At 40.2% G+C, this 13,707-nt stretch overlaps 1 protein-coding gene across 1 annotated transcript in view; it reads right to left on the reverse strand.

Moving 5' to 3' along the window:
• LOC130413068 (SH3 and multiple ankyrin repeat domains protein 2) overlaps nt 1-13,707 on the reverse strand; it is a 43,208-nt gene that overhangs the window by 4,471 nt on the left and 25,030 nt on the right. The window contains exons 16-26 of the mRNA XM_056738000.1: nt 9,385-9,467; nt 9,184-9,308; nt 7,553-7,688; nt 7,151-7,231; nt 7,038-7,046; nt 5,745-5,771; nt 4,962-5,021; nt 4,286-4,401; nt 3,100-3,223; nt 2,742-2,989; nt 47-2,652 (exon numbers count right to left, since the gene is read on the reverse strand). Of these exons, the coding sequence (XP_056593978.1) occupies nt 47-2,652; nt 2,742-2,989; nt 3,100-3,223; nt 4,286-4,401; nt 4,962-5,021; nt 5,745-5,771; nt 7,038-7,046; nt 7,151-7,231; nt 7,553-7,688; nt 9,184-9,308; nt 9,385-9,467 (3,615 nt within the window). The remainder of the gene's footprint in view (nt 1-46; nt 2,653-2,741; nt 2,990-3,099; nt 3,224-4,285; nt 4,402-4,961; nt 5,022-5,744; nt 5,772-7,037; nt 7,047-7,150; nt 7,232-7,552; nt 7,689-9,183; nt 9,309-9,384; nt 9,468-13,707) is intronic.

Genomic DNA, 13,707 nt, shown 5'->3' on the forward strand with positions numbered 1-13,707 from the left:
AAAGTGTTAATAAACGTCACGTGAATTTGCGTTCTGTGTTTGTTACCTGTGATTTTGTGGTGGCACTTGATTCTGCCAGCCTCCTAGCTGCTGTAGTTTACTGCTGAGCTCATTAATGATGCTGGCCTTTACGCTAGAGAGAGGTGAGTTCAGATGGCGGTCCATAAATGGCGGAATCTTGCCCGCACCCTCACCTCCTCTTACTTGTTCATGTTCCTCCACCTCTCTTGACCTGTACATGTTGGGAGCAGTGCTGGCCTGCCGTTGTAGCACAGGTCCGCTTCGACCGTTCTCTGTATGAAATTTCGACACACTGTGCATTTGCGGTTTGGCCGGCGGAGGGTTGGGAGGTTTGGTCTTGTACATGTTCCTCTTTTGGGTGATTTTCTCAGTATGAGACAGATCCAGTGACACTCTTCTGTCTTCTTTAAACCCATCGATACCGCTCTCCATACTTTCTCTCCTCTGACCCGCTGCACGTTCTTGCTCTCGAGCCCCTTCTCTCTCTCTTCGCTCTGCCAGGTTTTCCACGTGGTGATCGCTGCTGCTGTGACTGTCCAGTTCTTCGATTCCAGAATCCACCACGGGTTCCGTCCAATCACGGCTCTTGACCGCAGCGGGACGTCGACCCCCTGTGATTACAGAATTCATTGTTGTGGTGACAGATGCTGCAGGATATGAATGAGAAACATTACTGTGGCCTTGGGGCGGGTAGAAAAGGGGTAGAGGCCTATGCAGCGACGTGGGTTCAGATGCTGAGGTTGGGACAGAAGGAGAACTGGAGGAAGGGAATATTTGAGGTGAGGGAAGTGACGGAGATAAAGCCGACTGAGTGAGATTAGCCACCTCGCTGTCATACGATGTAAGACTGGACGCGGCTGAGTCTCCCGCCTGGGGTGAATGTAAAGGTTGAGGTTGGTTGGTGTTCGGGTGTGACGGATTCTGGGAGTAGCCCTGAGGTGCGTTTGGTGGTGGTATTTTGGGACAGAGCTGGGGAGGTGGGATTAGAGGAGATGGCGGAAACAAAAAGGGAAGAACCATAGCAGAAGGATGTGCCGGTGTCTGCTGTGAGTCAACATGAGGGTTGTCTGGTAGGGAAATGGTATCTTGCGGGAGTTTGGAAAGCGTTTGCTCCGGGAGCGAATAAGATCCTGACAGCTCCTTCTGTTGTTGATTATATCCACGTCTGTCCATTTCGATTCCGTTTGCAAACTGGATAGGGGGAGGTAAGGGCTCTGCAAAGACAAACTCGTCGTCTACATCCATGGATGGAGCAGGAGGTGGAAGCACCATCACATCTCCAGCATCTCCAGCCTCAAGATTCCTTCCTCTCTTTGCCTCCCTTTCTCCTTCCCTCTCCATCCCACCATCTGCCATCTTTTGTCTACCCCTGTCGTCTCTTCTCTCTACCTCTTGAAAGTTGGGATTTTTGTCTGCTGTCCCAGGTTCGATCTCCTTGTCTAAAAAAGATGGTCTTCGGGGTGGAGGCTTGGGCGGTATTCTTTTGTACCCCTCCCTCTCTCTGTCTCGCAGGTAAGTGTGGTACTGATTGGTTCTGTTGTCCTGAATATTAATCTGATACTGACCGGCTTGATTTTCTGTAAACCGCACCTTGGATGCTCCTTTCTCCTCTCTGTCCATGACACCCTGCTCATTCAATTCCCCGCAATCCATGCCACCACCACTTAATCTCAGCATCCTCGGAGACGGTGGACGTCTCTGGGACATCGGCCCTCCTGTTGTTGCAGACGTGTTGAGTGAGGCGGGTGACTGGTATATGTAGTAAGGAGGCAATGGTTTCTGATTGGGAGGCGAGGCGGCAGAAGGAAATGCTCCGGTGCTGGACAGCTGCCTACCGAAGTGCCGATCATCTCTACGCGTGCGGCGGTCGTCTTTAAGCGCTCGTTCGCGCGCCGCCAGCGCGAGTCCCAGCGGGCTCGTTGGGTCAAGAACCTTGCCCGTCAAAGGGTGGATAAAGGTAGTGGCCTGATGAGGTGTAGCTGATGCGTACTGCGGCAACCCAAACGCGGGCGGCATGCTTAAGGCGTCACCAGAGATCAATCCTTCGTCGATAGATTTGGAAGGACGTAGACGTGGAGCGGAGGACCTGGGCTCCACGGAACTCTGAGTAGATTCATGCTCGTCCAACAAGTCCTCCTCAGAGGAATAGTAGAAGGAGGCGCTTCTCCGACGGGAATCGCGATAGCGCTCCCGTTCTCGCTGTGCTGTGCTCCTGCCCAGTGATTCCAGTTTCGGTGGCAAACTGGGTGGTGGGGGAGGAGTGGGAGTCGGGACAGCGTTTTGAGGCTTTCCCTCCATCTGCTCCTCAGTAGGCTCAGGAGGTGGCTCGGGGTCCTCGCTGCTCGCACGGCTGCTATGTCCAGAGCTGCTGGTAGATGGTGCTTTAACAATAATAGTCGGGATTGCAATAGAACATTTCTCCACTTTGCCAGTTGTTTCCTCCACCTTACGCTGCTTCACTAACAGCCCCTTCCCTCCCTGCCGACTTGCGACTTTGGCCACCGCCGGCACTTGGTTACGCTGTGCGGTGGATGGCTTGCTGCTCATGTCAGAGGGGGGTGTGGCGTTGCTATATCCACGTCTCAGGCCACCCATTCTTGCTCCACTCATCTTGTTGGGATCTGTATCCCCCTGTAACCAAGAGGCCTTGATTATGACATATCCTGCAATTAACAAGCAAGAAGAAATGTTTGATATAGATACAGTATCAACGTTCTTACCCTCCGGTTGGGTGGAACCCGGTGCTGTGTCTGGCTGTGAGGCAGATGGTGTGATGGAGGAAGTGGAGGGACACTATAGAAATGTGTTGGGGCAGATCTCCGGTCTGTGTGGCCACCGGCAGAAAGCGGTGGCTCAGGCGCTGAGGTGTCGGGCGGAGGGGGGATGTCCTCCGGTCCAGGCACAGAAAGACTGCGGGACAACTTCATAGTAGGAGGATGAAGTTGTACCCTCTCCTCCTCGGTCCCTCCTTTGGACAGAAGAGTACACAAGACAAAGAGTTAAATTATTTCAAATCAACCTCCCATTAGCACGAGACTTCATTCAAAGGATTACTTCAATACTTGCATCTAAACTGACCCATAGATTTCTGACGCATCATCACAGCACGCTGAGTTGAATGGCCTGATGAAAACTGGGCTTGGTTATAACCATACCCAGATCCTGATGACATCATGCCAACACCTGATTGTTCAAATGTTTGCTGTAAAAAAGTTAAATGTTTGAAATATATAATACCTTTAAACATTCGGTACATTTTCCAAAATAACACATGATCTTAAAACACTATTTCCACCCGTTGACTGCATTCAAATATTCAGTCTTCTCCATGTGCAGCGTTAAATTACAGCTGTATATTATCGTTTTCTTTGGAGCTGTTTTTAGTCTATAGCATATTTGTGAAATTATAAAATTATTTTTGGGCCAGAAAATAATGCTTAAAAATATCATCAACTAAAATATTGAATACATTACAATTATTTTATTATATTATAACAATAAAATATAGTATAAATATGTATAAAAAGAAAGAGTTTCAATTAATCAATCGGTCAATAAATATAAAATAGTGCTGCACAGTGTTGGGTGTAACTAGTTACTAAGTAATTAGTTACTGTAATTTAATTACTTTTTCCTTGAAAAAGTAAAGTAAGGGATTACTCATATGTTTTCTGTAATTTAATTACAGTTACTTTTGATATAATTAAACTAAATACTTTGTGACATATATGCGTGTTCAATAGTGTAATTGACATCAAAAGTCAAAGTCTTACTTTAAAATCTGTGCTTTAATGTATAATTCTAACATTTGTAATACTTTGGTCAGTTAATAATATTATTTATTTGAATGAATTAAATAAGCCGTTTCATGTCTATCCTTGAATCACTTAACTAATCAAGGTCGATGTAGGATATAGAAAGTAATTAGTAATGAGTAACTAAATACTTTTTGGACAGAGTATTTTGGACAGTAATCTAATTACACTATTGAATATGTAATAAGTAACTAGTAATTAATTACTTTTTCAGAGTAACTTACCCAACACTGGTGCTGCATTATATACTGTATACATAAACGGTAAACAATCAAGACACAAAACAATGACAAACCTTACGAATAATAATTATAGTGGTGCTAAAACCTCAAAAGTATGATCATTTCTTAAACTCCAATGTGGTAAGTCAGGTACTTGTAAAGCACCTTTGTCAGCACTGTTCTATCACTGTGTTAATCAGAAGAGAGATAATGAAACAGAGATGTTACCTCATTAGTATTAAAGCCCTTGTTTCGTTCCTTCTTGCCCCCGTGACCTCTGTGACCCTGAGAGTCAGACGTGCTAATTGTGTGCTGAGCAGCAGCCAGAATCTCATCCAGTTTATCTGGGGAACAAAAGCGTGGGAGAAAAAAACATAACAAAACGCTATCAATCATGACAGCTTTATTTCTTGCAACCGTTTTATTTTTATTTATAGAAACAGCAGCCCGAAAATAGCACAGCGGAGGCAAAGGGTGCAAACATGACTCGCACTCAAGAGCACTCGTGCGAACCACTAGTCCATAGTTTAGGTTAAAATTTGTAATTAAAACTGTTTAAAATAACAATGTGCTGCAAGGTCCCACGACAAAGAATTCTCTAAAACACATGCAAATATGCCTAAAACTAAAATCTAAAATAATGTAATGTAAAACAATAAATTAAAAAAATCCAAGATTTCATGCCCTTGTCTCCATCATCAGTCAACACAACATCGGTGTATTGGTGCATCACCATATTCTGTAAAATATCCAGCAAATTTTGGATTTGTTCTGGATTGAAAGGGCAAAAAATACTGTTGATGGAAAAGCCACATGAGTATAATAATATTCATGATAATGCAGATATGCAGGTATAGAGAAATGCCGCCAGAGAGGTTAATATCATAATAAAGTAAATTCTTACTAAGAGCCATTTGATAGACACTCCTCTTCTTCTCAGCTGCTTGAGAGCTCTCCGTGTGATCTGACACAAGGGAAAAAAATACACTAAGAAAGTGCTTGAACAAATACAATATCTACAGTACAAACACACACATGACACTCGGACCATATGGACAGATTTTTGCAATAATGCCATCATGCCTACACAGACCGGGGCTAGTTGTCACAATTTTTAGGGAGGGTAAGACCTGTTCGGTACAGAAAAAATATGATCGTGCTTGAGTTTAGTTTAAGGACAGAATAATTCTAATTTAACATTCAAGTTTAGTTTTTTTATTATTTTATTATCCTACATATACAGTATAATTAAATCTTTAAAATTAGTTATAAATATTCAGTTGGTTGTATTTTGTTCAAACATTTGTGTAGTGAAACAGGAAGTTATTTTGAACAAGCTTTGATTACGTCATCTTAAATTGTCAAATTAGCCCTTGTGACAACCATGTGACAAATTGCACCAACTGGTGTGTCTTGTTTAAGAGAAACGTTGTAGAACAGTGTTTCTTAAAGGAGGCTTGTTCAAGATGACTTTAATCCAAGTAAGACTAAAAAAGCGACAAATGACAAATATATGGCTAAACACTAGATTATTTTTAATTCATAAAGGTTGAGATCAACTGTTGTAGATACTTTAAGATGTCTGCATCAATGGCTGTCATATAGTTTTCATGTGTTTCACTGACTATCAGCAGTCAAAAAGCATCTGTACACACACAAACAAACACAAGGGGGGAAATCAGGTCACCTGATTTATTGGTCCATGGTGAAGCTGCTAGAACAGGAAGTCTTATTAGAGTAAAAAAGTGCTAATTTTTGTGGACACATACTACTTTTTTTTCTTTTTTTATTGTGCTTTCAGCATCATAACTTAATTTAAAATAATTTCATTTTCATCGTGCTACCAATCAGTATCATTTACCAGTGCTTTACAAAAGTTAGGAGATCTGAATCTATTACTAGTTGCCATGGGAACAAACTCATCTGAAACTGACAGATGAGCCAAAAACAGGATTTTTTACAGTCGCTAGTTAAAGTTTTTATTACTATCATTACTTGTGCCATCACTATCAGCTAACAGCACATGTCCTATACTGATGTACATGCAGAGTCTGTTAAAGTGATAGATGATGTTAATAACTGAAAGAACATATGAATCTCTCAACAAATGCAGATGAATACATGTTCTTTAAAACATGTCCAGGGGAGATTTCCCACCAAAGAAAAGAAATACATATATACATAAAAAGGATTTGGGACATTATATGAGGATTTATTTAAATCACTAAGCAATATTCAAGCAATAATCTAGAAATTGCTTACTGTCTTGACATATATTTTAGTAATACAAATCGAACAACAATCATTACTAGGACAAACGAAAATTGTATAAAAATCTCATGAAAAAATATGTGGTATAACATAATATAATAAAGCTACAAGTGCATTAAAGGATAGTTCGCCCCAAAAATGAAAATTCTATCATCATTTACTCACCTTCGAGTTGTTCCAAATCTGTGTACATTTCTTTACTCTGACGAACGCAGAGAAAGAAATTAGGAAGAATGCTTATAACCAAACACTCTAACCCCTTGACTCCAGAAGTAGGAAAAATGACTTAATCATTATTTGTTCAATTGAACACAAAAGCAGATATTTGTAAGAATAAGGCACTTTTGACTACTATTTGCTTTTTCCTACTATGGGAGTCAATGGGGGGCGAGAACTGTTTGGTAATACGCATTTTTCAAAATATCTTTCTCTGTGTTCATTAGAACAAACAAATGTATAACGATTTGGAACAACTTGAAGGTGAGTAAGTGTTCACAGAATTTTTGTTTTTGGGTGAAAGCTTTCCTGTAGCTCAATGGTTAGGAGCATGGGTTTGATCAAAGGGATTGCACATACTCGGAAACAAATTAGTAGAATAATGCAATGTAAATCGCTTTGAATAAAAGCGTCTACCAAATGCATAATTGTAAATGTAAAATGATTCAACTGGCTTCTGTAACAAGCAAAAGTAAAGATACAACACACAAACCTTTATCCACTGCGGGCAAAGCAGAAGCGAAACAAAAACAAGACCAGCATTAGTCAAACAGAATAACAAAGACTGAATCATAGATATGACCTCCATGTGTGTGTGTTTTATACCCATCTCCTCCAGTTCTGAAGTCATGGATTTGGAGCGAACCGATATAGCTGGGGGGGTCAGTCGCTTACTTTGCAGAGGAACTACAGATAGACCAAATATATAAAAAATATTCATTTTAACTTATACATACTGTACATAAATAGTTCATAATTATAACTACTGTAAGCAATATCAATGCAAGTATGCATAACATTCTCAGTGTTGCTACAAGAGATGCTGTGGTTAATCACTCATTTCTTTTTTAAACTAGCTAACACATACAGTTAAATTGCACAAACATTTAAAGCTACAGTAACTTGAAGTATGTAGTGGGTCCCTGAACTGGCAATCAAATAACAGTTGCATTTGTATAACTGCATACAGTATCGTACAGTATGATTATATGTGGCAAATCCTCTGACCTTTCTTTTTAGGCATTTCCTCCATCTCAGGATTCCGCGCCACCATGACGACCTTCACCATCAGGCTGTTCCCACCTTGACGGATCGTGTTCACCACCTGCCTGTGTCCCACCTTAACCACATTCATTCCATTCACCTGTAAAAATACACAACATTCTCATACAATGAATCTGCAAATACATTAGTTATACAGATATAGATTCAAATAATTGTACATAGACATATTTACAGCACTGTAGTTTGTTATTGGACAATAGGCATCCATTCTTCCGCACCATTCTGGGGTCTTCATTTTCGTCATGGTCAAATATTTTTATTATTTTCTAAAAATGCAGTTAAATTCAAATGTTCTTATTCTACAGCAGTTTTGCATTGTTGCAAGAATAATTGTGTGTAAGACTTTAAATAGCTTCTAAACTAATAAAAGACAAAAAATGTAAACTCTTTCAAGAAAGGGGCGTGCGTCAGGAATAACTGTGATCTTATCCAAAGGTTTGTACCTACGTTTAGGCTTTATGAGGTGACAATGTCCTAAAATGTAATTTTGTTTTTCTTCGACCAAGACATTTAGTCAACTAGCCTAGCAGGATAGATAAGAAGTATAATATTAATCAAATGGTGAAACAAAGAAAGACAATTATTTAACATAACAAAATGTACACTAACATTAATAATTGCATTATATCAATAAAATTATATTAAAAGTGATATTGACAAGTTCATCTTAATAACATAAACAAACGTTACTGGGCATGTGCACTTTTGTGACCCCATCTGAACTTCCGGTAAACATTCACTAATAACAGAGTGCCTGTAGATTATTTCTCATAACAATCAAAAGAAACCTAGAAGAAATGTTACTTGGCTAAACTTGTCTCTTAAATATTTTGAATTGAGACTGCGATACCAAGCTCGACCGCTAGATGTCAATGTACCATACGGTTATCTTTAATGTGACCAAACTACACGACCCATTCCACAAATTGTTTATTTAATACAATTATTATACAGTAAAATAATAAAACAAATTAATATGAACATAAATTCAATAAAATATAAATAGTTAAATCATTGGACACTAGCCAAACACAAACTGGAAGTTAATTGGGGGTCAGTTTGATAAGTATAAAAATAAGTATGATTTTTTTCCCCGTTGCTAACCTACAGTAGACTTGCAGTAGACACTGTACCAACAAATAGTTGGGGTTAAAATGACTGTGAATCTAAAATACCAGATACAAACGCATGTGTATGACATCACCACTTGTGGGGGGAGCCCAGGAATGGCAGTATTACACGTGTTAGGCAGTGTCTTGGACCGCAAAAATAAATCTATTAAGTATAAAGACGATGGACACAGAAATACAAGATCTAAGATGTTTCATGTCATCATCTTTTCCAAATTCAAATGAAGACCGGTCCCAGAAGTAACACAGTAAGTCTTAACATCTCAAGAGAAGGTGTTAAGATTGTTCAGTGCAGGGCTTCACACCTCACAGATGGAGTCTGTATAACTGAGCCAGTTTTGGCTTTAGTAGCGCTGATGTAAAACTCAACCTCTTTAACATTCTGTCACTCTGTGAAAATCATCTAAAAGATTGAGCGCAAATACAGGAATCAACACTGCTAACCTCTATCAGAAAGTCCCCCATCCGCAGACCGGACCTCCACGCGACTCCCCCTTCATCCACAGACTCCAGGTACTGCAGGGCAGGAAACGCTGGAGTCGGGCTGAACTCCTCCACTGGAGTCTGGGCTGAAGAGATCACAGGTGTGACGCGCTCGGCCTGATGCTATGATGTATGAGCCAGCAGTTTGTGAATGTCACTCACCTTTGGCCCCTCTGAGAACAAAACCAAAGCCTTCATTGTCTTTTTTCTGCAGAAGTACAGTCTTCTCCTTGATGATGTAATCACTGCGAGAGAAAGAGAGAGAGATGCTGATCTAACACTCTGGGCAGGTGCTGTGAAGTAATGCTATTGCATTTTGATATAATTTATGAGATGTAAAATCTTCAAGTCACACCTCTTTTTATGAAACTTGGTTTGAAAATGCAAAAAACAAAATTGAAATCAAATACTATTTGGGAAGGTCGTGGCAATTCGTTACCATTTCTCAAGGCGGCAAATTCATATAAATTCATCCAATCTTATATGTTCCTTTCTTTGCTTTATCTAATAATACACATTTTTGTTAAATCACATTGTGCGAACTCATACGAAATCTGCCCCTGGTTAAATGGCTCAATTCTCATGAGATCACTCGCGAGAACCATACAATTTCAGTAAATTTACAAAACTTCAGCAATTTGAAAATATTATTAATGAAATCTAGGCACATTAAACAAAACTTGTTTAAGTTAAGTTACCAGTTTTTCCACATCCAAAAAACATCCCATAGGTTGTTTATTATGCAGTTTAAGCAGTTTATTTTGATCTATAGCTACACATACGTTTCCAACTCAAAAGCCCCCTAGCTTTACTGTGTGTAAATGCAGATTCTACATATATTATGTGTGAACTTCATCCCAGTTTTCAATTCACAAAACTTGATTTAGCATTTATGCATTTGAGCTGACACTTCACATAACCGATATCCGCGTTATACATTTTTATCAGTGTTTAATCTGTCGACGAGGGTGCAAATTTAGCAAACGCTCCTTTAGAGAATGACAAACAACCTGAACTGTGGTAATGTAAAGACACCATTTCGATCACATATGACTTTCTGTAATCATTAGAATTTACGATAAAAAAAATATTTTTGAAAATATCCAGAATGAGTTTTAGTTTTGTTAAAGTTGACTGTCTTGAATTTCAATCAAACGCCATAGACGTTTTTTTTCTGGCATGCCTGACATCGTTTCCCAGTTTAACGTGAACAGTTCTGTAAAGCAACATCATGTTGGATCTGTGTAGGATCGACAGCAGAAAAGATTCATACATGACGAAATGCAAGTGAGCGTATCTCAACTTTCTACGATGTTTTACTGGAATCTCCACACACACACACACACACACACACACACATAATGACTCACACACCTTTTCAATGATTCAAAAACACATGTACATGACACGCAAACATACGCACTCATCTGCAACATTAGCCCACGCCAGAAAAAAAACGTGTCTTGAAGCAAATCCGCTATATGAGAGGTGACAGCCGCATTTAGGATCAAATGCACACATATACATACAAACGCACACACATACATACACACACACATACAGAGGTTTGATTTACGATAAACGACAGGCGTGCTGTCACCCCGACAGACCACATTCACACACAATGATATATACCCAAAAACGTCAAAACATCGATTCTGCTCAACGGTCTATCTTCTACCTCTTCAGAGCATCCATCTGCCTCTCTCGCCCTCCCTCTCTCTCTCTCCGCAATAAAAGAACGGACGAGCCGATACCTGTAAATGAACCAGACGCTGCGATTCTGGGGACCAAGCGAGGGCCATGAGGATGACAGGGAGAGAGGGAGAGACAGATCTTTCTCTCCATATCCCCCCATTGCCATGTGCCCCCCCTCCTCGGAGCGCACCTCCTCCTCTCCAGCCCCTCGTCTCTCAGTACGCGCGCAGCCAGAGGAGGAGAGGAGGAGAGAGAGAGAGACCTGGCGTATCAAGAGCCTACATGCTTAAGACAGAATTGGATGAGGGAGGAGTGAAGAGAGAGAGAGAGAGAGAAAGAGAAAGGTGGGGGGTGGTTTAAAAGAGCGCTTACATTCACTCACTGCGACATTCAGAGAGAGAACAAGGAGGGGTGTGTGAATAAAAAGGCGGGCACAGAAAAAGCAGAGAAAGAAAGGAAAGTGTGTGGGAGAGAGACGAGCTTTAAAGGGACAGTTCAGCCATAAATGAATATCATGAAACCTGGAGGACGTCCTTTCTCATACAGTACACATGTGAAACATTCACACACAACGACAGGTCATGGTGACCACATCTGTCACGCTGCAAAACATCATTAGGAGATTCAAATCAATATTCACCAATGATATTTCCCAGCCACATCTCATTAGCATATATTTAAATATGTAGCATTACACCCACTTTCACATAAACCTAATGCACTCGTGGTGCGTTTAAGTCCATTTTCAAAGCTCTCTAAGCCATGGCCGCCGTCTGCTGTCACTGAATATAAAAGGATCCAAAAAAAAACACCAGAATTGTCATTATGTGACTCATGCGCTCTCAGAGACTGTTTACATGAAACTTTTCATGCGTTTTGCTGTTCATTAACACGACAACAGCATTTTTGGGGACTTAAAATTCTAACTTTTGAAACCGCGTCTCTTTTTCCAAAAACGCATACGTATAACGTGTTCAGTCTGTAGGCATGCGCGAGTATTCCCCAAACAATAATGGCGGCCTCCATTCTGCCTGGTTGTGCTGCGCTGCACATATACTCCGACAAAGTGCATTAAAAGCGCTTTAGATTAAAACATTGTATGCGGATGTCTGCAAGCACGTAGGGTTTCTTTATAGCGCAACTGGACTGGAATGCATAATAAAAGATCATTTACATAACGCCGATCATTTACATAACGCTGTCATGTGTATGTGAAACTTTTCAAAAACGCAAAGGGAAACATTTCAATGTAACCTCAGAATCATACTTTCTAGGGCAAAGTCAAAGTTATGATGTTATTGACTGAAATCTTCAATGTGAAATCTTTCTCAGTTTGCAATATCTGAAATGGCTTTTGGTTATAAAACACACAAGAAGCAAAAATATTACACCTGCAGCGATTCAATGCTTTCACAACCAACTCCTGTCAACAACAAGCTCTTGTATCTCAGTGGTACGAGCATGGCTTTAACAATGCCAAGGTCGTGGGTTTGATCCCGGGGAATGCACATACTATTAAACAAATGTACAGGATAATGCAATGTAAGTCGCTTTGGAAAGAAGCGTCTGCCAAATCCGTAAATGTAAATGTACGCGTAGAATGAATGAAGAAGCACAAACGTTATGGTGTTTGCAGCTCGATACATGAGATACATCCACTGGCCCCCTCCGTTTTCTCGATTTCAATCAAAGTTTCTTTTCAACAAATAAGAATATCCTAAACTAAAAGCCTGAGAATAATCTGAGTGTACATTGGACTGTTTAACGTGGTGCTGTAAATGGACTTGCTGCACCTAACCTAATGCAGCAGCTTATGTGACGTGCTCACCTCATGGGTCATGATTGAGGGGGAGAAAATTCCTAAACCCGATGGCTTTTAATTTGCCTAGTTTTATTTTTAAATAAACAAATATTTTTATATTTTGTTATCCTTTTTTTTTAATGATTTCTTTGGGAACTCCTGCATAGGGCAAATGTTTTTATCCAAAGCACCTTCCTGAGATGAACCCAGAAGCTTTGCGCTGCTAATATAATTCTTGACAACGCTATACGTACATAATAAAGGCAAGTACAAAATTAGCCAAAAATGTGCCTTTAGAGAGCCGTACAGATTTGAAACACACAAGGATCGGTAATGACTGAATTTGATTTTCATGTGAACTCTCCCTTCAACAAAGAATAGGAGAGAATTGATGGATTGTGATGAGTGGGTGAGAGGTAGAGGGATACGAGCGGATGCTGGTAAACACTGCACACACTCCGCACACATAGCAACAGATGACCAACACTGCTTATATGTGAACTGGACAAAAACACACTTATAAAAACAAACTATCTGCAAAAAACAATGTATGCACATGATGAACACATGTACTGTAGTAACCAAAGATTTTAGCTGATGTACTTTGTGTGTTTGCGTGAGAGATGGAAAAATGCTATAGAGAGACAGAAGTGGCTCACGCTGCATGTGATAATGTTCCACATGAGCGCCACGGATCCAAACATTGTTGTATAATTTTTGAAGCGGCTGGAGCATTTGCATACACGTCTAGTGGACGTAGAGATCTGCTTTTTTGCAACGTACCTGCAAATGGTTGAAGTGGAGAGAACCCACTGATCTTTTGAAGCATCCGTTTACAAAAGCCCCTCATCATAGTTTTAATGGATTAACATTCTTACTCTAACCACAAAAAAGCGCTATTATATTCAGTATAATCCTTTGTATCTTTAACATAAATTTTTGAGATATCAATCTAACCTAATGTAAAGTCACTTAATCCTCTGTAA

The sequence above is a fragment of the Triplophysa dalaica genome, chromosome 23, assembly GCF_015846415.1.
Source record: "Triplophysa dalaica isolate WHDGS20190420 chromosome 23, ASM1584641v1, whole genome shotgun sequence".
Lineage (NCBI taxonomy): Eukaryota > Metazoa > Chordata > Actinopteri > Cypriniformes > Nemacheilidae > Triplophysa > Triplophysa dalaica.